General features: G+C 43.1%; 1 protein-coding gene across 5 annotated transcripts in view; it reads left to right on the forward strand.

Moving 5' to 3' along the window:
* Positions 1-22,491, forward strand: part of hdac4 (histone deacetylase 4) — a 129,958-nt gene that overhangs the window by 87,074 nt on the left and 20,393 nt on the right. For all 5 annotated transcript variants that reach the window (XM_085384896.1, XM_085384894.1, XM_085384895.1 and 2 more), the window contains 15 exons: positions 1,847-1,975; positions 2,087-2,193; positions 4,525-4,644; positions 4,949-5,159; positions 6,193-6,410; positions 10,715-10,987; positions 11,958-12,144; positions 12,467-12,600; positions 13,345-13,447; positions 14,550-14,596; positions 17,804-17,911; positions 19,811-19,866; positions 20,054-20,141; positions 21,231-21,350; positions 21,446-21,543. In XM_085384896.1, the coding sequence (XP_085241022.1) occupies positions 1,847-1,975; positions 2,087-2,193; positions 4,525-4,644; positions 4,949-5,159; positions 6,193-6,410; positions 10,715-10,987; positions 11,958-12,144; positions 12,467-12,600; positions 13,345-13,447; positions 14,550-14,596; positions 17,804-17,911; positions 19,811-19,866; positions 20,054-20,141; positions 21,231-21,350; positions 21,446-21,543 (1,999 nt within the window). The remainder of the gene's footprint in view (positions 1-1,846; positions 1,976-2,086; positions 2,194-4,524; positions 4,645-4,948; positions 5,160-6,192; positions 6,411-10,714; positions 10,988-11,957; positions 12,145-12,466; positions 12,601-13,344; positions 13,448-14,549; positions 14,597-17,803; positions 17,912-19,810; positions 19,867-20,053; positions 20,142-21,230; positions 21,351-21,445; positions 21,544-22,491) is intronic.

The raw sequence follows: 22,491 nt of genomic DNA on the forward strand, positions 1-22,491 counted from the left end.
TTCTTAGTTATTACTAATGTATCAGTAAACAAGCAGGGGCATGTGACTCAGTCCACAGGTAGACCTTTGATGGAGGTGGATCAGCTCAGTTTCTCATAGGTTCTCAGCACACGGTTATCTTACTCTTGCCAGTATTTAAACGAATAATTGAATCGTGTTTAAACCAGACAGAGTCAGTCAGGTAAACCAGTTATGTTGAATGCTTTCTTTTATGACAGCTACAAACTTCATCAGTGAATGCTGGCATTCATACAAAGATAACACTGATTGCCTTTTTTAATGGCTGAGAACTACACAAAGGCCAACTTTTGTTCTGTTTTGTTGATTAAATCAGAGATTATTAAAGCAGAGAAAATCTGACGTGCAGTTATTATCGGGGTTTTTTGTCAGTTATCATTATCGTGTCAGCACTGAAAGAATGGTCAGGCTGTTACAGTTCAGCATGTCATAGTCTAAAATATAACTTTAATGCACTGCGCTCCTTTTCTCACAGGCTTCACTCTCCCAGGGTCTCCTCCTGTTAAACTAATGCATAGCATTTTATCCTCAGTCTCCCCGTCCCTCTTAACAAAGACTTTGGAAGAGTGCCCTCCACTAAGAAGGTCTTTTTTAAATAATTGACTTTCATAAGTTCTGCAGCACTGTTTCCCCTTAAAATTGAGAGTGCATTTGAAAAAGTACTTAGACATTATAGATTCATGATAGTTTATCTCATCCCCGCTGACCAGGTGGTATAATGAAAGCTAGCACCTCTTTGAAGTACATTAAAACTTGGTGCATTATCCTACTTTGATTAGCATTCTAGGGGCCAGAGGGTTTGTAGTGACCCAGAATAATTCTTCTGCTGCAGAATAAATCTCCACATTACACAAAGAATCAATCGCTTCCACTTGGCTGTACCAAAAAGCCCCGCCTCCTTCTCTGAGGCTAATGAATGAGGCATGGTCTGTTTGATACTAGGTCAGGGGACGAGCATAGGGTCAACTGGTGGTCAACCGTCCTGCTTTACCTAAGGGAACGGAAGGAAGCCAGTGGAGTAGAGAATAAATCTGCCTTTGTTTGGTAAACTGCCTACAACAGAGACACCAAAGCAGCACTGCGCAGAAAATGTCAAGCGCGGATGGTGACATGACAGGAATCCCGGATATACCGTACGCCTGCCTCTGACAAGCCTCTGCACCTCATGTAGCGCCTTCCCACACCACACACAGCATTTGCGTAGTAACCTAATTGAAAACACTGTCAGTTTTCTTTTCATTTTTCGTGTTTGTATTAAATTGGAAGTGTCTGGAAACAAGCAGTGTTCATTAGCAGAGCGTGAAGGCAGCATCATTAAGCGTGGGGTCAAGGAAAATACCATTTGGCTGCTTCCCCTGGTGTTGCACCGCTTCCCGCTGTCACATGATGATGGCAAACCTCAGCTCCCAAATATGTCAGCCAGTGCATACAGTGTGGTCTATAGGGACAAGCTCATTAGCACCGCTACACGCCAACAAACGAGCTCCCACTCGTGTGACCCACAAATCTGAGGGCCAGACTGCCAGGTTAGAGAAACTGTGTAAACTGTAAGTCATTTATGGGGCGAGCTTGAGCTGTAACACATTTTATTTTTAGAAATGGTGTTTTAGTTGGAAATTAAAGGCCTCTAGCCCTGTCGCAGCTCAGCTATTTCAGTTATAGACATTACAAACAGACATGAGTTTAAGTCAAAGAAAGTCTGATTTACTTTAGGATGTAACATTTTAGCGTCTTTACATTGCAATATGAAATTCTTTGAGGTGACAGTTGTAGTGACACTAAATCGTTTAAACTGGATTGAAATGTATGGACATTTGTGTCTTTTCAGCCTCTGAGCCCAACCTAAAGCTTCGTTCTCGGCTAAAACAGAAGGTGACGGAGCGTCGCAGCAGCCCTCTGCTCCGTAGGAAAGATGGACCCCTTGCTACTGTTAAGAAGCGTCCCCTAGACGTCGCTGGTAAGGACTCCTGTCACTGTTGTTTTAAGGTGCTATCACAAATAGTCACCCAGTTTGATGCATTTCAGTGCAGAAAGTTGATTCATTTTTTCTTCATTGTATGTACTCTAGAGTCTGCATGTAACAGTGCACCAGGCTCAGGTCCCAGTTCCCCCAACAATGGCTCCAGTAACATCCCCACAGAGAATGGGATCACAATCTGCAGCAGTCCAGGAGAGGTAAACATCATGGCATCTCTAATTATAGCGTATGCACATGTGTGTTTGTGAAGCAGGACACCAGGATTTGCAGTGTTAATTTATTTTAATAGAGGCGTCAGCCTGTGAGTATATTTAATCCATACACTGTATATGAAAGATGGACTTGGCCACCATGACTAGGGATGGGTATCGGTATCCCGGTTCTGACATAAACGGTAGTAACCAGACCGAAAAACAGCGCACATTTCGGTGCTTTTTTCCTGAGATGTGATACACTTCAGATTCTAGCCAATCATTTTACGTTTCCAAGGATAGTAGGCGGGCCCAGGTGCGTCCGTTCTTTTAGAGCAGAGCTACAGATTAAAAATGCCCAAGGCAAAGCGGTTTTGCTGTACTTCACAGCAAAAGATGCAAACTCAGCAGCCTGCAACAAGTGCTTTAAGCTGATACTGTGATACTGTGCAAAGGAGGTAACACCAAGAATCTGATAAAACACCTGGCGACGCATAGCATTTTGTTAAAAGGCGAGAAATGCACCGTATTTGATAGCTTGCTGCGAGACCTCACACCGTGCACATCTACTGCGGGCGTGGTGCATGTTATCGGACGCGGAGTTAGCAACATCCCCCAAGAACCGGAAGAGGAGAGTCCTGGCCCCTAGCCCTGCCAATGTAGAAGAAATGATGAGGATGATGATGCAGCAGCAGCCGTTCTTCTCTGGGCGAGTAGCTTAATGTTGTCCGTGTATAATTCACGTTGAGTAGGCTAACCACGTTATTACATTAATGCATGTAAGGTGAACTAGCAAACACCGTCGTGGGTACATGCAGCTGTCTTCTTGTTTGATGGCAGGTACTCCCTCCACCCTGGCCAAAAAGGCTAAAATGACCAAAGAAAAAGTGGAAAACAGTTAAACATGAGAGGTTTTTGGACAAAGTGTGTGTTTTCCATTCTTTAAGCACCCTTTAAGCACCGGCACCATTTTAAAAGTACCAGTTTGGTACTGGTATCAGATAAAACCTAAACGATACCCATCCCTAACCATGACATCAACCTCTGCTGTGGTTAGCAGTTTGTAATAGTAAACTATACAGATGCACAGATAGCTGCTTATTAGTGATAAGTAACAAAAGAACATGATACTAGATTTTCACTCTTCAGAGAAACCTGTCGCTTCAAACAGCCACACCTTTTATTTCCACATGACTCTAAGAACATTTAACTGGGCGATAGAGTCTGCGTCAGAGGACAAAAGTGTTCAAGGCCCAGAGAGACAACCAGCTTTCTTAGAAAAGGGTCTCACTGCTGTTTCAATAAATAACAGCAATGAGACTGAGAACTAAATTCACACATAATCACACAAAACTGTGTTATTTATAGTACTCCAGGAATCAGTCCTAGATAATACAGTCATAATGTGTGAGTCATACAGGCTACACAGAAAATTCAAGGACAAATAACCCGCATCACAAACTTTCTCAGGTGCAAAAATGGTGAACTCTGCACATCTTGAGACAGTTGGAGTCTCCGAATGTGATTCCTGGAATCCCATCGACATTTTTTTTAAACATTCTGCAATTTTTAAGTGATCTCACATTTTATAACGAGCCGCACGAGTGGATAAAAAACATGTTTTACATCCAAAGAGACACGAGGGGTACTTTCAAAAGTCTTGCATGGGCTCTTCAGCTCCAAAATCATCAGGTATTCATCAGTGGCCTTCAGCCAGCTAGGTTAGGTACACTCTGAAGTTAACCCTGTTGCTTCTGTCTCTTTGGGTCTGTAACCCTTTCATGACCGAACTCTGTGTAAAAGAGCCTGGACCACAGCCTGACCCTGTGGTGTTAGGTGAGGTATAAAAAGCTCCATACAGTTGACATAATGGGGAAAGTAAGTAGGAAGACCAAAAGAGTTGGTGCCAGGATGTAAACATGTTTATTTCTGCTATTCTGTTATTCTCTGTGGACTCATGTGCATTTGATGCCAGCCTCAAGTGGCAGTTTGAGGAACTGCAGTTTTTGGCTGTTAAGCTTTGGCTTCATTCTTCACCTGCAGAGAGACCCGCATCTGTTTAATCAGTGTCATCATTTAAGTCTTCATAAAGCAAGTCAATTTTAATTTTCGGGGGAAGTTTTGATTTTAGGTTAATGTTATATTTGGATTATTCATGTCATAGCTGTGGTTACATATTATGGTAAATAGATTTAAATGAATCTAATATCCATGACTGTGTGCCCGTGGCTGCGTGTGCATTTGTATGTGTGAGAGAGATGGAAAAGTCTTGCACTGTACACAGCACTGTTTTCTTGGATCTGCACTGTATTTATGTCAATGTGGATGTGTCTGCAGACCTCGCTGCTCCAGAGGCTGGCAACACGGGAAGGGTCAGTTAGCCACCTCTCTCTCTACACCTCTCCGTCTCTGCCCAACATCACCCTGGGCCTGCCAGCCACAGGACCTGCTAGCACTGTGAGTCCATTTAAAAGAAAATACCACAGAATCAAACTTTTAGATATCAGAATCAGAATCAGAATACTTTATTCATCCCGAGGGAAATATGACATTAGTTATAGCGAATCGTTCATTAGTTGTACTGTAATTACTCTCATCACTGTGGAGAAGGTTCATTGGTTAGTTTCCTTAGAAATACAAAGGATATTACAGAGCCTGTAACTGGATTTGAACTCGTCAGTCTTGTCATTGCCTTCATTCTTTCCTTCTTTCCCCACCTTAACATCTCTTTCTCCCTCTCCCTGCCTGTGTGTCTTTGTAGGTGGTATCGGGACACCAAGATGGCGAGAGTCATCTGGCATTGCCTGCATTGCAGCAGGGCATTCCACTGACCCCTCCTTTCCTGCCCTCCCACCTGCCCTCCTACTTGGCATCTTCAGCACTGGACAGGGAGGGCCCAGGAGGGGGCACGGTGGGTCACAACCCCCTCCTCCAACACATGGTACTGCTGGATCCAAGCCACAGTCCAGTGGGTCAGTTTTCACTGCAACATTTGCAGGATTTTTATTTTTCTCTCTTTCAAACAGTGGGTGAGGTCTGAATTATTGATACTGTGTGGTCCACCGAAAGAATCTACAGCCCAAATATTTTGCTGTTTCTTCTCTAAGCTTTAGCGATAACAGTATTATGTTTCAAAGTGTGACAAAATAATTACTGGAAAGATTACATACACACAATTCAAGGTTCTAATGATTTGGGCAGCTTATAGTTTTGAGAGCATCACTGGAGGAAAAAACGTCAACGATTTTTAAGGAATAAAATAAATACGATTTTTGTTTGAGATTATTTGTCGTGGATTCGGAAAATGACCTCACAGTTCATTCTGTACTGCTGCAATCTGTGATCTCATTGGCTATTGTCTGCTGAATCTGGCCTCTAAAGATGAAGGCCGATCTTTTTTGGAAAGCTTCCCATGAAGCTGGCATATATGAGGGCCAAGACTTCCTCTTCCTTCTGCTGTTCATTGTTTATGAATGGAGATGACTTAAAAACACTAATAAAGACCTAAATAGCTGTCAAAGGATACATTTTGCCAAAATCAATCCTTTTTTGGCCTTTTGATTGCTCAGATGTGATTCAGCCTGAGGAGTGAAACTCTGTCACTTACAGTACATTTAATGCATGATCTATTTTACTGTTTATATTGCAGGGGCTGCTTGAACCAAGCTACTGAAATTTATAAGTGGAGACAAATGTGGCAAACTTGTCTGACATCATCTTATTTTAAAATATCACTTCAGCTAGAAAAAAGCAGGACCTGCACTGCATTGCAGCTAAAATGTGCAGCCGGTATTCCTGAGTAACGGTTTCCATCCGTCATATGAGAGGGGCCCCTGTGGTTCCAGTTGTAAAGCCTCCAGTTTCTTTTAAGTAGATGAAATAAAATCACCTAAAATTATCACCTAAAATATGTGTGAATGATGAGTGGAGCTACAGAAATAAGACACAGCTTTTGGAAAAAAATGCTTGAGATCATTTCCTGCAACCGCTCTGTGTTTTCTGTAGTTGGGCTGGGTGGCCTACCGCTGCCATCGTCCTCCGTCTCCAAGCTCATGCGCAGCCACCGTCCCCTGGGGAGAACGCAGTCGGCGCCTCTGCCCCAGCAGCAGTGCGGACAGACACAGGCCCTGCAGCACCTGGTGGTCCAGCAGCAGCACCAGCAGTTCCTGGAGAAGCACAAACAACTGTTCCAACAGCAGCAGCAGCAGCACATCATCAACAAGGTATTTCAACACATGTCTGTGCGCAGTATCAAAAGTAACTCTGAACAGCTGCGGTATTGCAGGCAGCTGTATGTCTGTCCATATACTGTGTGTGTGAGTGTTTGTCTATCTACATGACACTGACTTGGTTAATGTTTGTGAGTCCTATTTTCTTTTCTCCAAGCGCTGGATGATTCAGCCTGCAATTAGCAATTCTTTTAGCTAGTTTTTTTCTTTTCTTTCTGTGTTCATGTGTCCCTGCTTCTCACTGTCACCCTGGCAACTGTGCACTAGAGGAAGCATCTTCCATATATGGTCACACAGGAAATATGACTCACTGCTTCATTGTTGAAGAGTGTGCGTATGTGCAAGCTTATGTGTGAAGTTGCTCTATGATACAGTCATAATTTATGTGGCTGAAATTCATAATTTCATATACTGTGTCACATGGCTGCATTAAATGTGCCCAAAGGTTCAAATAATCAGGTAAATATTTGTAAAAGTAATCAATGTGATCGAAAATCTGAGGCTTTGTCAGCTTATCATGGACGTGCATTCATCTACTCAAGGCATAGCAGCCCCCCAAAAAAATATATTTATATCCATGCACAATAGGGGAAAGTTATTTGACTCCCTGCTGAATTTGTGCATTTGCTCTCGTGCAAAGAAATTAACAGTCTCTAATTTTAATGGTAGTTTTATTTTAATGGAGAGAAACAGATGTTTCTTATAGTTGCTCACCAGGTTTGCACACCCCTCAGGAGAGATTTTGGTCCTCTCCTCTTCACAGAAACTTTAAATCCTTTAGGTTTCTTTGCTTGTCAGTGGGGTTGGTGTTCTGTGGGTCATACTCAGCATTTTCCTCCCAGTAAACATGGTTTCGTCCGACACCCAGGCCTTTTCTGAGTCACTGAGATGTTCACGGGGAAACCTAAGACCAGCCTGTGTGTGTGCCTTCTTGAGCAGGGGGACCTTGTAGCTGCTGAAAGATTACCAGTGGTGGTGTTCTTGGTGACTGTGGGCCCAACTGTCTTAATAGTTTTGGGCTTATTCACCACCTTTTCTCATGATCATCCTCTTGCAAGCTCTTGCATGGAGCTCCAGACTGAGGGTGACTGTTGGTCATTTTAGTTTTCTTCAGTTTCACCTCCTCACCAAGCTTCTTACTGATGCTTTTGTTGTCCATTCGACAATTTTGGACAACTTTTTGGTCTTGACATGATGGTGGAGAGGTTGGAATAAACAGGTGTACTTTATATACATAACAAGATGAGCTCTGGCGTATCTTTAATTGACTGGTTGTATCCCTAACCCCTAGTCTGTGGGATCTAGAATTCTGGCTGGGTTGCAGAGGATCACTGAGTGACTTTTATTCTGTCTCTCTCCATTAAACCGAAACTGCCACAAAATACAAGACAGTTTGTTTATTTGTAAGTGAGCAAACTTACAAAAAAAATCCCCCATTGTTTATATATGATTAAGATACTAAATCAATAGTTTTATCACATAAAAAGCAAGCAGTGAGTGTCATACTTACCAGAAACATCCTCCTGTAATCTTTCTTGTTGTGGATGTCACCTCAATATTTCAGGTTGGGGATCAGGCTTGAACATGTATCTGCAGAAAGAGTTTTTCCCCACATAAAGATTTATACACTAGTAAGAGGAAGAGACGGACAAAGCATGCATATTAGAAGGAGGCGCTGAGGGAGACTGGAACTAAAATGGTTTGAGTTGCACAGAGGATGAGGTGAGGAGCTGCCCACTAATCACTAACAATCAGCAGCCAAAGTTTGCGGTACAACCAGAACAACATATATGCATAAAAATGAACAAGTGTAAAGTCACCAAAGCTTGTGGCAATTTCTGTAAATCCCATTAGGTTATTTGTCGGCAATTATAATGAGCTATAATGTTCTGTGTAATTTTGCGTTGAGTTCTGCTACATAAGTCTTCCAATTAAGTCAGTTCATTTTTATTATTATTAGGGTCTAATTGTAGCTTACTGGTTTCCCGACTTGCCTCATGGGAAACAGATACTGGATTTAAAGCTGCTGGAACGTTGAGGTCTTTGTACAGTTTGCTTTATTTCCCTGGGTTGGCGTGGTTACTCGCAGCCTATTTTCTCCTGTGTGGCTTGAAGGGATGACAATTGTGTATTTGTGTGTGTGGTGTCCATGACGGGCCTCGGATAGACTTTCAAGCAATCCCTTACCTGATGATTTCCTCTTCATATAGCAGTGGAATTATCACACAGGATTAAATAAAAGGCGTCCAGTGAGGTTTTCAGAAGAGGCAGGAGTTCAGTGACTGCATGAAGTTGTTAAAAGACGCAGGACAAAAAAAGGATGGTGGTTGTTTAGTTAACTGGAGCCATTCTGCGTAGCTTTAAAAAGCTGTAATGGCACCTTTAACTTTAACGATCTGCCCTTTTTCAGCAAGAAATGTAACCTGAGTCCATTACTCAAAATATCACCTGAACACCTGAAGAGCTAGACTTTAAGCTTTAGACCACAACAAGAAAATGCTTTGGCGTGTGATGATCGCTGAGCGTTACTATAGTGCTGTGTATTATTTTACCAAAGTCATGCACAGAAGTAGATTAATGAATAAAACCTCGAGCTACTGAATGGTGTAGTTGTTCTCCTGCCGTCCGTGTCTGACTGCCGTGTGTGTGACTTGTTATCCTGATATTTGTGACTGTAATTATAGCTCCTGCATTAACCGCAAAGCAGGATTATGACAGTGCTATTTTAGGTGTCTATTCATTTCCTGCTTTTTAATGTTGCCTAATATCATTGCACCATGGAAGTCATTGGAGAAGTTCCCCCAGCGGACTCCGTAGTTACTCATTGCCTTTGTTTTGTTTTTGCCTCATAAAGATCAGACTTAATGAGGAATTTAACATTATCCCCAAGAAATATTGATTGCTGCGAGCTGGTTTTAATATCTGCTATATTTCTGTTTGACGTGGGAAAATACGCGACTAAAGTTAGCAGCGTGGGACGAATATGTTTCCAGTGATGCATGTAACGCCTACCATTTGACTCTTAAAAGTGGTGCTAACTATTATGTAGAAATATCCTGTTGGCAGGAGTTATTTCATTTACCCTTTTCACCCTTGGATATCCACCTCTTGACTCATCTGCAGTCTTCCTTCCCTTCCCTATTTGCATCTATCAGTCAAGTCAGCAGGAAAAAGGGGTCTTCCTGAAAACTTTTGGCTTTTTTCTGCAGCAGAAAGAAAGAAATGAATGAAAGAATCTTGAAATGGTTCCAACCTGAGCTTGTTGTGTGCCACTATGGCGGTACAGCGGTGTGCTTAGGGGAGAGAAATAAACGCACAGAGTCCGAGTGTATCAAGTGTTTCCACCACCCCGTCTCTCCTCTCCCTCTTCCAGCTGATTTAACAGGGTTATTTAGTGTCTGTCCCCCTTATGGTTCACGTCCCAGCCACTATTTCCTCTGTAAAAGAAGAAGGGTTAGACAGAGGGAAAGAGAACAAATTGAGAGAGAAAGGAAGAGAGTCAGTGTGGCAGGAGTGTTTTGAGTTTGTTTGGAGAAGAGGGACTGGGATGAGGCAAGAGCCTGCTCTCTCTGACGTCAATGGACTGTTCCCTGGGCAATATGCCAGCCGTGTGTGTGTGTTCCAGGCACAAACAGTGGTCCTGTCCAATCATGACCTGCACATCAAGGTTGAGGTCTGTGACGACAGGGACGAGGGCAGCTGCCAAAACAAGATTATTACAATCCCCCCTCTGCGGTGCTTCCACTCTCTTTCCTCGCTTTTTCTTTTCTCTTACATGTTCAGACACGACGAACTTAGCAGTAAAATTCATCCATAGTCTCAGGAGATTATATCATTAGTTTGAAAACAAATAACTAGCCTATCAGAATCCAGAGTACAGATGTGGTTTATTTCTGTGTGTGCAAAAAGTCAAAAGCCCCGGCTAATGTTAGCTTTTGGTGGGTTTATCTAAGGTTGTTTTCATTAACTTTGTACGCGGACTGATTAGTCAGTTATTTTTGGAATGAAAAACATCCAAAGTGTAGTTTTAAATTGGAGCATGTTGTCCCTGATGTTTCCTTAGTGCTTTCCTCCCTTCATGCTTTTGAAACTCTCGGTTCTGTCTTTTTTCTGTTTTCTGGAACGTCTTTCTGTTACTGGCTCCTAACATCATCAGTTGACTCCCTAATCTTGGCCGAATGTTATGTGAATATTTTCTTTTATGTCCAAAGTGTTCCAGTTTTTCCTCTAAAAACATGCATAACACGTCAAATCACTGCGTCAAAAGTTTGACCTGGCCGTGTCTTTTTGCCCTCTAGATAATGTCCAAGCCCGGCGATCAGGCCTCAGCTGCAGGCCCGGGAGCCTCAGGACCAGGCAGGCAACACCAGAGTCACCCGGAAGAGACGGAGGAGGAGCTTAGGGAGCACCAGGCGCTCTCCTCGTCATCATCGTCCTCCTCTCCTACCTCTGGGCAAGAGACGGGGTTGCTACGTGGGGTGGTCATCAAGCAGGAGCCTCCGGATCCCCAGGAGCAAGAAGAGAGGGAGCAAAGAGAGAGGCAGGCTGAGCAGGACTTCCTGTTCAGACAGGTAAGCACGAATGGCGGGGACCAGTTGGAGTGGAAAAGACGGACTGGGCATGAAATTCAAATTCCACAAGTTTAATCTGGCATTTATAAAAAGGGAGAAAGTTTCTTCTTTTGCATGACTCTAAAAGCAGTGTCAGATTCATATGTTTGACATAATGTCTTCATATATGTGCATGATGATTCAAACTGGCAGCGATTACACAGTATGGAGGATTCTTTTTGTATTGCAGTAATCAGTAAGTGGTTGTAGCTGGGCTGAACAACACACTGATAGCAGTGACAGATGGAGCTTCTTGTGACTGAAACATTACACTCCACATTTGTTTGATCTGCCTTTCCTCCCGACTGGACTGACTACCCAACCCGCTTCCAGTATAATATGTGTATAAATATCCTCGAAATTAGTCCGTAGCACAACTTCATGCGGGCATACACGTGCAAGTATTTTATGTAAAAGCTGTTAGCAGCAACAAATCTCTCTGTTACACGTGAATTTGTACATCGCAGTCTCTCTTTGGCCACATCCCTGCTGTCCGCTCAGCCAAATTCAATCAGACACTCCTCTCACTGTCGCCATGGCGCCCATAGTGTAGACAGACACACCCATCAGAGCAGGAAAACACGACTGCTTAGCGAGCACTGAAATATTCCACTCAGGTGCTTACAGATCATTTTGAAAACAATTACATAAATAGTTACATAATAACTTTTCTTTTCTGTAAGCAGTTTAAAATAATTATGACGCCTTAATGTGAAACACTCATGTTTGGCACTATGTCAGCTAGAAAATGTTGCTTCAACAACCAAATGTAGTTTGGTTCTTTGCAACAGGAATCTCTTTATGGAAGCTGATTAAACTGGGCGCTATAGCAAGTAGGAAGATGTTGGTATTTGGTGCCATCTTCTGGTGGGAAACTCATATTGCAGCCCAGCTTTCTGTTGAATATTGCACTGTCTGTGTTTGTGAGCAGCAGGCTCTGCTCTTAGAGCAGCAGCGGATCCACCAGTTGAGGAATTACCAAGCCTCGATGGAAGCAGCCGGGCTTTCGGCCAATTTTGCTGGCCACCGGCCTCTGTCGAGAGCTCAGTCATCGCCAGCCTCTTCCTCCTTCCCCATGGTCGTGCAGGAGCCGCCAGCCAAACCTCGATTCACTACAGGTCTGCTGAGTTACATAATTATTTCTTTGCACATACACACACACACAGCAGTGATGCTTTTTATTGTCATGAGCACCACAGTAATCAAACACAATGCAGAGAGTGAGTAGCTGTGTGCAGTGTTTAAACATCCTAAACAGGGTTTTTGCTTATTGCACAATGATAACCTGTTGCTTTAGAAGAAGCAGGTGCAATAGATGATAATCACACCACGTCTTATGGTGTGACCGTAAAATGTCATCGTGACAGCTGTTTCTATCCTTGTTGTCAGTGGTGCATAATCACCCATATGTTTGTGCGTGGTGGTGTGTGAATTTCCCAGGTCTTGTGTATGAGTCTTTGATGCAGAAGCACCAGTGCATATGTGGTAGCACAACGAGTCATCCAGAGCACGCTGGCCGCATTCAGAGCATCTGGTCCCGACTGCAGGAAACAGGCCTCAGGGCGCACTGTGAGGTAAAGACAAAGTTAGACTTGTGTTATTATTGAAGGACAATTAGAAAATGTACATGAGTATTTAGCTTTCAGAGGCAAACAATAAGAATCGTTGTCAGTCTTTGGAAACGTTGAGAAAGCAAATGTTAACTTCACTGACGTTTATGCAGTCGTCTCCTGTTTGATTGATGCTAAACGCTTTACACTAGAAGCTACGCTCATATGTTTTCCCTCACATTCATAATACACTTATCTGTCGCACACACACCCTCTAAAATAGTCAGGTGCACTGGGACAATTCCGGGTTCAGTATCTCATCTAAGAACACTTATGGAGCAGGCCAGGAATCAAACTACCCACCACACCTGCCCAAATTTAAAAAACAGAAAAAAACAGCACATTTGTTGTTGTGTCATTGGAAATTGTTTCATATATTAGTGTTTGTGTTATTTTCCCCTGACAGTGATGTTTTACCACTTTATTGCAGGTTGTTGTCGTAGCCAGAAGGAGGCAGTGTTAATGCACTTCTTTTAACGTTTGTCCTTATAGGTGAAAACTCTCACATTGAGGTTTCGAATATGATCTAATATTAAACTGACTCAGTGACAACACTGGGACGCCCTGTATATTATTTCTTCGGACTAACAATATGATAAAACTTCTGCAGAACTCTGCTCTCCTATCCTGTTTTTGCGGGGAGTTTAAATGCGGAGCATGAAAAGCTAATCAGAAGTTGTGTATCTTTTTTTTCCTCTCTGTTTTCAGTGTATCCGTGGTAGGAAGGCCTCATTGGAGGAGTTGCAAACAGTCCACTCTGAAGCCCACGTCATGCTATATGGAACTAACCCGCTGCGGCAGAAACTAGACAGTAAGACATGCTTCCTCACACACATTCACACATTCACAAACACACTTTTTCCAAGCGTGCACTGCTTCACCTCCTAGACTAGATTACTCATTAGTTTAGTCTAAAAAAATTGTGGATGCTTTAAGACTTACTGGGTTTTTGAGAATTGTAGCGTTTCATGCATTTATTCACAAGTCTGAAGTTGACCGCCTGACTCTGCAGGGTCCGTTTAAAGGAATCTGTTCTAATGCTTAAATCGTATCATAACTAAAGGTCCTTCTAATAAAGTCCTCAGAGGTGTTACGATAAGACAAGGACCAACTAGAGCTGCTAAACTAAAAGTCTCGCAGGCTGCTTAGTCACTTATGTCTGGCCTTAAAGTGCAGGTGTAGTGAAGTAGTCTGCATTATGTGAAAAAATCAAAGGGGCGAGCCCCAGTGGCGATCTTGGCTTTCACTCAGTGGAGGCATAAATTCCTCTTATTATTACTGCTCACACAGGAGTCTTACCAGATACTCCTGTGTGAGCTTCAGCGTACAAGTGGGATAGCCTACAGTAAGAGCTGGAGTAAAGGAATAAACCACAAAGGTGGCGGCTAATCAGGAATTAAAGTATTCACACTATATTAAATATTTGTTAGTGGTGTAGTGTTTAACTCTGGATTAGGATTATGTTAAGCAGTCAGATTTAATTTCAAAAGAAATTACAAATAATAAAGTAAGCTGATGTTGTTTTGTTTGAAAGGAAATTAAAAGTGTAAGCACACATTTGAAAAGAGTTCACTCGGGGTCAGTAACTACGTCAGCTTAGTTTGTTTTCAGACATGTCAGAAATGTGAAGTTTATTGATTTTCTTCTTCAGTGACAAACTGACCCCTCTCTGGCCAAATCTAGATTTTTTTTCCTGAAGAAGGCTTGATTGAGAGGTCAAGCAGATACTTTTTTTTCTTCACCTCACCTAATTAAAGCATGCCCTTGTGTACTATTGCTGTTAGATAAGGTCACAAAGTCAAATAGTTGGTTTTAAGGGTGTCTGTGAGTCTGCAGTGCAACCTCTTCCCTTAGTAACCTTTCACTTTTGCTTTCTCTCTTTCTAATTCTTCACTTCATTTCTTTCTCTTCAGGTTCAGTAAATCCCATGTTTGTGAGGTTGCCGTGTGGAGGCATAGGGGTAAGTCACTTACTCTGTTTGTTAATTCATGCTTAAGTCATCTTCCAAATATTCACTGTCTAATTAAGTATTTGTAATTTGCGCTCTTGATATTTCTTGGAAAAGGCCATTGTTAGTCATACTGGTTTATTCAGTGGAAAATTGTTGTAATAGACACTTGTGTTTTTACAACACTGTTAGTCTAATCAATACCCATCTGGCACAACTCCATCAGACTCTGGAACGAAGCAAATAAGCATAGTTTCAGCCTTATCAAATAGCAGTATAATAAGTGTCTCCTTCGCCCACTCATTCTGCCCCCTGCCTAAATAATGGTCCCATTTGTTCTCTTTGCACCAAACAAACACACACACACACACACACACACACACACACACACACACACACACACACACACACACACACACACAGCCTTGACACACTAGCACGCAGATGCACACAAACACACACAAACACCACCCCTCAAGGACCAGAGGCAACAAAAGCTGTTGCTCGCCTTTCCGCCGTGTTAGTAATTGTAACCAGATGTTACGAGCTGTGTGTGCGTGCGTGCGTGCGTGCGTGCGTGCGTGTGTGTGTGTGTGTGTGTGTGTGTGTGTGTGTGTGTGTGGCAGAGGGTATGACTTTGTTTGTGTGCATTGCATCGTTTGTGTTTGGGGATTCTTGTGTGCTAAGGCAATGATTTTGATGGCTGCTTCAAGTTGGAAGTGATAATGTATCTGAAAACTGATACATTGGAACAGTTGTGTGTGTGTGTGTGTGTGTGTGTGTGTGTGTGTTTCCATGCTTTTTTTGTTGTTGTCTTCACAATATTGAGCATTTGAAAGGCTACATCATGCCTACCTTGCCACATACCTGATCTCTCTACATCATTCCTCATCTCCTCATACCTCTGTTTCCTTTCTCCTCTTCTTGCCTCCTTTGGGGCCACCACTCCTGCTGCTGCGGTGGGAACAAGAAAAGCCGGAGTTCTGCGTTGCTCCGTTCTGCTCTTTATAATGGCAAATGGGACTAAATTGTTGTTTTCCTGTCATACACACACATACAAGTCTTACATACACACACTCACTCGCTTGCAGAGGAAGGGGGTTCAAATTAAGCTGTCAGCCTGTGGAGAACCATCATTCTGTCATACCAGCACGTTCCCGCTATTTTCTGCCTCTAACACATACACTCACTCACACTCACGCACATGCACATGCACACACACACCACTTCCCTTTCACTTTCCCCCGACGAGCTTGTGTCCCCCTCCAGGCTCGAGGCAAAACTAAACATCAACATGGGAAATAATAAAGCACTCGCGCTGCTTCAGAGCAGCATCTGTTTGCGCTCATTAACCTGACTTGTATATATGATTCAGTTTCCCATTCACTCACTCACTTGACTCTTGATTTGCTCGCTCGCTCAGTCATTGACTCGGCTACTACATACTGTCATCCACTTACACCGCGTTCCCCTCTCTTCACATTGGGTTCCATTAGTCACTCATCAACAATGCACTCCATACTTCCTCACTCCCCCCTTTTTTTAGTATCTTTAGTGTATGTTGAGCGCTCCACAGTTTCATTTCATGACAAATTCTTTCTTGGCGCAACTTTAAAAGAGCCCCTTTTCTTCTCCGTGGATGTTATTATGGAGTAATCATCCGGCCTTGATCAGTTTCGTCACTGGAGACCGGAGGAAAAGGGGGGCGGCTGCCTGAAAGGCTGTCGACTCGCTCGGCTCGCTGACTGGTTGAAGGACCGAGGATCTGACTGGGTGGCTAAGGTTAATGTTCCACTCGGTCAGTTGACTGACTGAAAGGCCAGCGGCGTGGATGAAAGGGCGAGCGACTGGCAGGTTAAAGTTAACATATTCAAAGACCCCCAGGTTTACATCAGGAAAGCCTCGCTTAGAGCTCTGGCGTCGGCCGCTCTGCACATGTGTGCACGGTTCAAAACACACTGACACACAGGCCTTCACTTTCTTCTTTTCCTCAGCCAGCTTCTTCTCTCTGTGTTTATCGTGTGCTCCATCTGCCTGCAGTATCTGCCATGCCTGATGGAGGGTGTGTATATTATCCTGTGCGTGGCCCTCTGCGTACAATCAATCACACATACTATTGTGGTCTGTTGGGCTTGTATGCATGTGTGTGTAGGTACTGTAGTGATTTGGGCTGGGGGGGGGCGCTGCGCTGCCCGTGCTTCTGCATTAATCAGGCTTGACCACTGAATAGTTTGCCCCGTGTCTAAGCATGCTCAAACACACACACGTCGGGTATTCATATCTTATGGGTATATCTAATTGACATAAAGCTTTCCCTATCCCCTCACCCTACCCCTAACCATGATATATGAATGCCTAACCCTTACCCTATACCTAACCATAACCCTATTGTAACCCTGTCACTAAAGCCACATTTTGAGTCTCAGAAATGCCTTCAGACTTGCAGGAACCAGGATTTTGGTCCTCACACGTATAGTAAACGTCCATTTCTTGGTCCCCACAAAGATATGATCACACACACGCACATTTTAGTCATTTAAAAAAAAAACAAAAAACCTCATGTTCTATACCAAAAAAAAATTTTTTTTTTAATCGGCCTTTTACAGTTTTTTTTTTTTTTTTGTCGTGTAATATTTTAAGGTGGATAAATTATGGAATGTCTCTAAATATCTGTAAACGTAATGAGTGTTGTTTGCCTGAAAACCCCTCTATATGGTTTAACCTTAAAACTGACGTATAACTGACAGCTTACTATAAATTTGCTGCTTAACCTGTTATTAATTAAGGCTTTTGTGTTTTCATCATATTATACTTAAGTCTTTGATTGGTCTCTGGAGTGCGGAGTTACAGTGTCATATCCTTACGGATCAAAGGGATTTTTAGAAAGTCTGTTGTGTTATACACAGCACGATGAATCCTCCAATTTTATGTCTCGTAGTGTTTCTCTCTATTGTTTTCCTCACAGTGAATAAATTTTCCAGCCCTTCTTGCACCGCTGCAGACAAACTTTCAAAGAGTAACTTTGATGCTGTGAAATGACACAAGCTAAATGATTTCAAATGTGCTCAGTTTTACGACTTCTGCCCCACTCAAGTGCTGTCAGTAACACCAGCAAAAAATAGATAAGTGGAAAACAGTATGAAGTTGCATATTTTGGCTCCGTTTGAAAATGTTATTTAAACAATACAAGGCCTCATGTGTGTTTGTGTGTGTTGGCAGGTGGACAGCGACACCATTTGGAATGAAGTCCATTCATCCAGCGCAGCGCGTCTGGCTGTTGGCTCTGTGGTGGAGCTCGTCTTCAAAGTAGCATCGGGAGAACTGAAGGTTGGTTTGGATGCTCCGTGGAGTTCGATTAGTCATGGCTGTTTGCAGGGCTGCAGTGTATTTTTAGGCATTGGAGCACTTGTGGCCTTTAGGAGCGGGTAAATGTGCGTTAACCTTTAAATGCTATGTAACTCAAATGGACTCTGCAGTATAATTGGTCCCCTCCAACTTCGAGGGGTTTGATTTTAATATCCTTGTTAAGGTCTTACTGCTCTAGTCGATTTTCCACCTGAGTTCCAGTCACATAGGCTTACAGACAGAACAAGGCCCAGCGCAAAGAGAGCACTATATCAGGTCACCTCTAGTAATGTGCTATCCGGCCGTACTTCCAGACACCTTAAAGGAAAAAAAAAAAAAAAACAAGGAAAAAGTTCCAGAACCAACTTTCGCACCTCCCAGACAGACATCCCCACCCCATCACGCCTCTCCCCATCCCAGCCAGACTCGTGCGTCTGTGGCGGTGGCGGCTTGCTGTTTGAACCCAGCAGGGAGACCCGGTGCACACGCACCGCAAGCGCCAGCAGTCCCCATTAACAGGCCCCCTTTAGAAGTGTTGCACCAAAGCCACCTGCAGACCAGGTTAGCGTTAGCTTTGCACCAGTATAGCACACTATCTCGTGACGTTCTTCAGCAAGAAACAGTAGCACACCATGCTGATACCCAGCTGAGTTTTGGGTGGGGTTGCTAGCATCCTGCCATCATGTTGAGTGGGCATGAGTGATTGTGCATCACTTTGCACAATTAACAACAACACAGTTTAGTTTGAGTGATTTCCTGCTTAAAGTTTGCTGGTATTGACTTACCCTCAAATTAATGCTTGTATACACATGCACACACACACCTACACACACGCACGCATGCTTACACACATGCAGACGGTTCTCCGAGGATCCTTCATGGCCAAATGACCACATTCCACCTGCACCAACAACTCTATGAACTCCACAGAAAGCCATAAATCTACTGAAGGCACACATTCACACTCCCTCTCTCTCTCTCTCACACACACACACACACACACACACACACACACACACACACACACACACACACTTCTGTCTCTGTGGCTTCTACTTTCTGTTTCCCCCCACGTCTGTTTTAATTTAATTACTTTTTTCTTTGTATAGAGAAACTTCACTCGCTCACATACATATGGTACCGTACAGAGTTCTTTAACCGTGTGTGGGGAAACCAGTAGAGGCAGTTGTCGCTACAGTAATCTTCCAGCTGGCTGCTAATCCGCTGCAGCTGACTCAACATCATTAGTCCAGTTTGCAATCACTCTACATAAGCTCAAACATCTATCTAATGTCCCCACATTGCGCTGGGACCCTCCAAAAACAATTGCTCGGAGTCCTGCCTTGACAAAGCTCGCCTTAACAGACTCATTGTTCCCGTGAGGACACGCATGCACTTTCAGTGGGAGAAGCTAACATCTGTATTCTTTATAATACAGAAATAGATTTTAATACTTCTGAATGTATTTGTGTTCTTTCTGTTCATCGACACATTACTCGTCCTTACGGGGTAAATAGCGATGCTGGGAAAATAATGTGTTCGTTGTTATAGTCCAGTTGTGTTAGCATGCTTTTTAGGTTAATTTGTGATGAGTTGTAAGTATGAATGTGAGAGTGTGTGGTTATGCGTCACTCTGTGTTTGCTCTGTGATGGATTGGACACCTGTCCATGGGACCACACGAGGGGCTAATTCAGCCTGTGTAGGCCCACTATCCCAAGCCCCCACGTTAAATAAGCAATTAAGAAACTGTCCAAGCGCAGTCTTTATGGATTTCCATGTGTGGGTTTTTGCATGCAGCAGTGGATTTGTGAAACTATTTTTTACTAGTCTTTTAAATGAAGTGAGCAGGCGTGTCATCTGTGATCTGTTTTTGCCGACAGAATGGCTTCGCTATCGTTCGACCCCCTGGACACCACGCTGAGGAGAGCACACCTATGTAAGTAATCTCATCTTACAAAGCTGTTTTCCTCTTACTTTAGTGTTTCTGTACTTTTTATACAGCACTTACTGCATGATGCAAATAATATTGCTTAAGCATGAGTATAAAATTTAAAATGTCATCATTTTGTTGCTGTCTTCTTCTCTTTTTTTTTTTTTTTTTTTTTTTTTTGTTCAATCCTCAGGGGTTTCTGTTATTTTAACTCAGTCGCCATAGCAGCCAAGCTCCTGCAGCAGAGGCTCAATGTCAGTAAAATCCTCATCGTAGACTGGGTGAGTTTCTCAGTGGGATGTTTGTTACATGACAGCATACCTGTATGCACAGGTACAATATTAGACACGATGTGGCTCAAGGTTCTTGCACGGTAGACGTCTGCTCTCACTTGAAGGACAAAGAGTTGAGAGAGAAACTGACAACGTTGGCTAGCTACTCTTTGTTTCTCTTTATGCTCGTGTTGCATCCCAGAATAATCCCTTCTGCATAACTACTTTAAAATAATTTTTTATACCATAAAGTGTGAAAGAAAGAGACTGTCAGCTGACAAAGGCACAAACGTCTCACTAACTTCTATTAACAAAGAAAAGAAAATAGCTGCTAGATTTATGAGGCAGTAAAAATATAAAAATCCTCATTATGTTATCTGTTCCACTTGTTTTTAAATTGCGACGGGTTATGAACATAGCAGCCGCAAACTGAGCTCTTGTCTGGCTATTTGGGTCAGATATTATCCCTTTTTTCTTCACAGAGAAAAAAATAAAATTTATAAGAAGGTATGACGGAGCCTTTGTCGTGTCCAGGAGCGGTGCTGTTCAGTGGCATCCCTGGCTGGTCACGGCCATTCCCCAAAGCCTTTGAAGGGCCTTTTAATTTCCTCTCTGTCTGTCACAGGGGGACGCTGAGTGCAGGCTCATTGTCATGGCACTCGCCTCCAGCCGCCGGGACATTTTTAGAAATTGTGTACTGTAGCATTCATAGACATAGACAATGAGGTCATTTATAACTGACGCTTTTGGCAAAAGTGAGCAGCTGTTGAAGTCGAGTGTTTTATTGAATCGCGCTGAATCCTTTTGTGACATCGCAACAGGCTGGAAGGAGATGATATAGTCTGGCAGTATAGGACTCTCTCTCTGCATCAGTCAGCTGGTCCAAGTGGAGGTGCAGAGATTGATGGTCCCGTTTCTGTGAATCTCATTAATTTCCTCAAACCTATTCATCATAATCCGTCTTAATGACGAGGCAGTCTCTATGTGCCCCTGGTATTTGGTTTTTCTTTGACCGAAGAGATTTAAAGGATAATTACACTGAAAATATTATTATATGCTTATTTTTTAATAAAAAAATGCCCATTATAATCTTTCCAGGATGTCCACCATGGCAATGGAACCCAGCAGGCCTTCTACGCTGACCCCAGTGTCCTTTACCTGTCCCTGCATCGTTACGATGATGGGAATTTCTTCCCGGGAAGTGGCGCACCCGATGAGGTAAAGACGACAAATGCTTTTAATAAACCTTTCAGACCCAGCCTTCGGTCAGCCCACACGTAACAAACCCAGTCACGTGTGTTTGCGCTTCCTAGGTGGGCAGTGGAGCAGGTGAAGGTTTTAATGTGAACATGGCCTTTACTGGGGGACTGGACCCTCCTATGGGGGATGCAGAGTATCTAGCTGCATTCAGGTAAGACAGTGATGTCACTCACTGCAGTCTAACTCTTCCTGTCATAGCCTTGGAGTATGAAGTACAGTGTGTAACAAATTACCTGTTGGTAGCTGTTAAGAACTTATGGTGCTCACCCTTATCCCATCTGATTCCCGTTAGGCGCGCTCCTATAACTATACATAAGCTTCCACAGATACAGGCATGCACTTGGTGCAGACATGTACCTGTCTCTCATACATTTTTAGTTCACACAGCTGGAAAGGAGAAGGCCTGGATTGGTTCCAGCGCTCTTTGAAGATGAGTCCATGTTTGCAACTGTCTGTCCATCTGGCCCGAGCCCGACACATCAAACCAACAGGCCACTGGCTCATCGCGGCTTTAGGCACGCAATCCCCCGGAAGTACACCTTAGCTTCTTAATGCACCCCAGAACCCAGGGTGCTCTCGCTCCCCATCTCTCTCCTTTGTATTCTTCTCTCTCCTCCTCATCCTCCTCTTTCTACCCTGCTCTTTGCATCTGCGTTGATGACAGCCACGTAATGTATGTCATACTGCAGCTATTACTTATAATCTATGACTGAAGTCAGTAGCTGCTGCCTCATTCTCATTCCCTCTACCATCATAGACGTGCTACTCTCAGGAATTTATAAATAAATAAAACCACAAAAAGAGACTAGTAACCGTGCTCTGTATTAAATCACCTTTTAAATGTTAATGACTGTGTTGACAGTTGAGATGAGTATAACTGAGAGCTCTCCAATACTAACAGCACAAGAGACCATTAGGAAGACCTTAAATTACTAAGTTATTACTTTTATAACTCTGTATTTATATGTTTATTTGCGTTAGGAGGGGAAAGAATTAACCCTGCACACTCATTTCAAGTTTTAGAAATTCTTGAATAGTTCCAAAAATATAATCATGAAAACACAGTTAACTGAACCAAAGGGAACTTTCACTCAAACTC

The sequence above is a fragment of the Rhamphochromis longiceps genome, linkage group LG16 (assembly GCF_057381845.1).
Source record: "Rhamphochromis longiceps isolate RC_006_pf linkage group LG16, R_longiceps_female_GT1.1, whole genome shotgun sequence".
NCBI lineage: Eukaryota > Metazoa > Chordata > Actinopteri > Cichliformes > Cichlidae > Rhamphochromis > Rhamphochromis longiceps.